The sequence below is a fragment of the Gopherus evgoodei genome, chromosome 1, assembly GCF_007399415.2.
Source record: "Gopherus evgoodei ecotype Sinaloan lineage chromosome 1, rGopEvg1_v1.p, whole genome shotgun sequence".
Lineage (NCBI taxonomy): Eukaryota > Metazoa > Chordata > Testudines > Testudinidae > Gopherus > Gopherus evgoodei.
The window spans coordinates 1,667,306-1,669,944 of NC_044322.1; the positions used below are offsets into that span (position 1 = coordinate 1,667,306).

The 2,639-nt window shown below is 46.9% G+C and overlaps 1 protein-coding gene across 1 annotated transcript; it reads left to right on the top strand.

The window, feature by feature from the left end:
- The first annotated feature begins 1,208 nt into the window (after window positions 1-1,208).
- LOC115645610 (olfactory receptor 52K1-like) lies at window positions 1,209-2,171 on the top strand. The gene has a single exon (XM_030550515.1). It carries the CDS (start codon window positions 1,209-1,211, stop codon window positions 2,169-2,171), a length of 963 nt encoding a protein of 320 aa, XP_030406375.1.
- Window positions 2,172-2,639: the final 468 nt, after the last annotated feature.

Here is a 2,639-nt window from a genome sequence, read left to right on the forward strand (position 1 = left end):
TATCATAAACGTTCTTCTCTCCAAAGTCTGTTTGTGACTTTTCTTAAGAGCCTTTGGTGAGGGACCTTGTCAAAGGATTTCTGAAAGTCCAAATACACTATAGTCACTGGATTACCCTTGTCCACATGTTTGTTGACCTCCTCAAAGAATTCTCCTAGATTGGTGAGGGATGATTTCCCTTTGCAAAAGCCAGGCTAACTCTTCCCCATCAAGTCTTGTTCATCTATATTTCTGGTAATTCTGTTCTTTACTATCATTTCAACCTATTTGCCTGGTTCCGAAGTTAGGTTCACTGGGCTGTAATTCCCAGGATCACCTCTGGAGCCTTCTCTAAAAATTGACATCTTATTTGCTATCTGCCAGTCATCTGGTATAGGGGGTGATTTAAGTGATAGGTCACATACCACAGTTAGTAGTTCTGCAATTTGATATTTTAGCTCCTTCAGAACTCTTGGGTGAATCCCATCTGGTCCTGGTGACTTATTACTGTTTAATTTATTAGTTTGTTCCAAAATCTCTTCTTCTGACACCTGGGGACAGTCCCTCAGATTTGTCACCAAAAAAGAACAGCTCAGTTATCCCGAAAGTCAGTGGAGAGTTCTCCTCCTGACTTCAATGGGAGCAGGATCAGCCTCATAGGCTCTTTGGGGATGTCTACGCAGTGAGCAGCAAGTAGTCTCACAGCTCGGGTCGGCAGAAGCAGGCTTGTGTTTCTCAGGGTACCACGCTAAGAATAACTGTGAAGATGCTGAGGCTCCGGCTCTGAAGCTGGTGGTAATGTTCCTCAATGTACTACATGCATCCAGGCTGAATACCCAGAATGTGCTGCTGAATGTGCCAAGTACATCTTGCTACATGCAGCTTAACATGCCAGGCATTCCTAGGCTGAAAGCAAGTGCTCTGCAGCCAGATATACTAGGTACTTCACGGCAGAATGCACAGCAGGTAGGATACTTGTAACCAAGTGGGTTTCATTACTCGGGACGTGTAATGACGTTCTAAAAACTCTAAATGATTTTGAACAGAAAAATTTAAGGGTTTGTATGATTAGTGTTATTGCAACATGACTGATGAACTCAACAAAAAATCAGTACACTTCTTCCAGAGCTGAGACTGGCCCCATCGTATGTATTTAATTTACAGGTTCTCTTCATTCCATGTGTTATGTTTTATTGAAAGGAAAGACATTGATGTGAGCCTCGCAAAAGATGCCACAACAAGATAACCTGTCAGGTTTCAACAGCACAGGCATTGATCCTTCAGTGTTCTTCCTGACGGGCATCCCAGGGCTGGAAGCTCTGCACCTCTGGATCTCCATCCCCTTCTGCTCAGTGTTCATTGTGGCCCTTCTAGGAAACTGCACCCTCTTGTATGTTATCAAGACAGAGCCCTCCCTACACAAGCCCATGTTCTACTTCCTTATCATGCTGGCGGTGATCGATCTGGTTTTATCCACAACCACCATGCCGAAAATACTGAGCATCTTCTGGTTTAATTCCAGGGGGATCAGCTTTAACGCCTGCCTGGTGCAGATGTTTTTCCTTCACTCCTTCTCCATCATGCAGTCTGCTCTGTTGCTGGCCATGGCCTTCGACAGGTATGTGGCCATCTGCAATCCCCTCAGGTATGCCACCATCCTGACCAATTCAGTGATAGCAAAGATTGGGCTGGCAGCTTTGACGCGGGCAGTTCTGCTAATGGTCCCCCTGCCCTTCCTCCTCAGGAGGTTGCCCTACTGCCGGTCCCACGTCATCTCCCATTGTTACTGTGAGCACATGGCCGTGGTCAATCTGGCCTGTGCCAACACCAAGTTCAATAACATCTATGGGATCGTTGTAGCTCTCTTCATCGTGGGGCTGGATCTAATGTTCATCTCCCTATCATATGTCAAGATCCTAAGGGCCGTCTTAAGCCTGGCATCCAAGGAAGAGCAGCTCAAGGCTTTGGGAACCTGTGGCTCCCACCTTTGTGCCATCTTAGTGGTCTACACACCAGTGGTCCTCTCCTCAACAATACACAGGTTCGGCCACCAAGTCGCCCCACATGTACGCATCCTGATGGCCAATTTCTACCTCCTCTTTCCTCCCATGATGAACCCCATTGTATACGGTGTGAAAACCAAACAGATTCGTGACCGGGTGCTTCTCTTGGTCCGAGGGGAAAGCTTCTAGGCTGAGCAGGAGGGGGCTGCTGAGGGATTAGGAAGCAGAGGATGCCGGAGAGGTTTTCTGAGTAACATAGACAGCATGTTTGTAGGGACTTTGTGTATGCTGGGATGGGAACGCCATCTCTGACTCACAGGGAGCCATACACCATCCCCTACACGAGCTTAGCACTGCTGTCCAGAAGGTGATCTTGGTCATGACGTTGTCCTCACTTGGCCCCCTGTGTGTAGCGCTGGTAACAAAAATGAGTGTGAAGGATCTTTGCACCTTCTCTTGCTGTGCTGGAACATCTGAGCTTTATTACTGATACACCTGCACACAGCCACAGATGTGCCATCGACTCCCATCACTTCAAAAATCCACAAACGGGAACACTTCTATCCTGCGTACAGTGAACAGGGCGATATTGCTGAATATCTGAGAACATTTGAAAGGCTTTGTGTAATATATGAAATCCCTGATGATAAGAGAGTT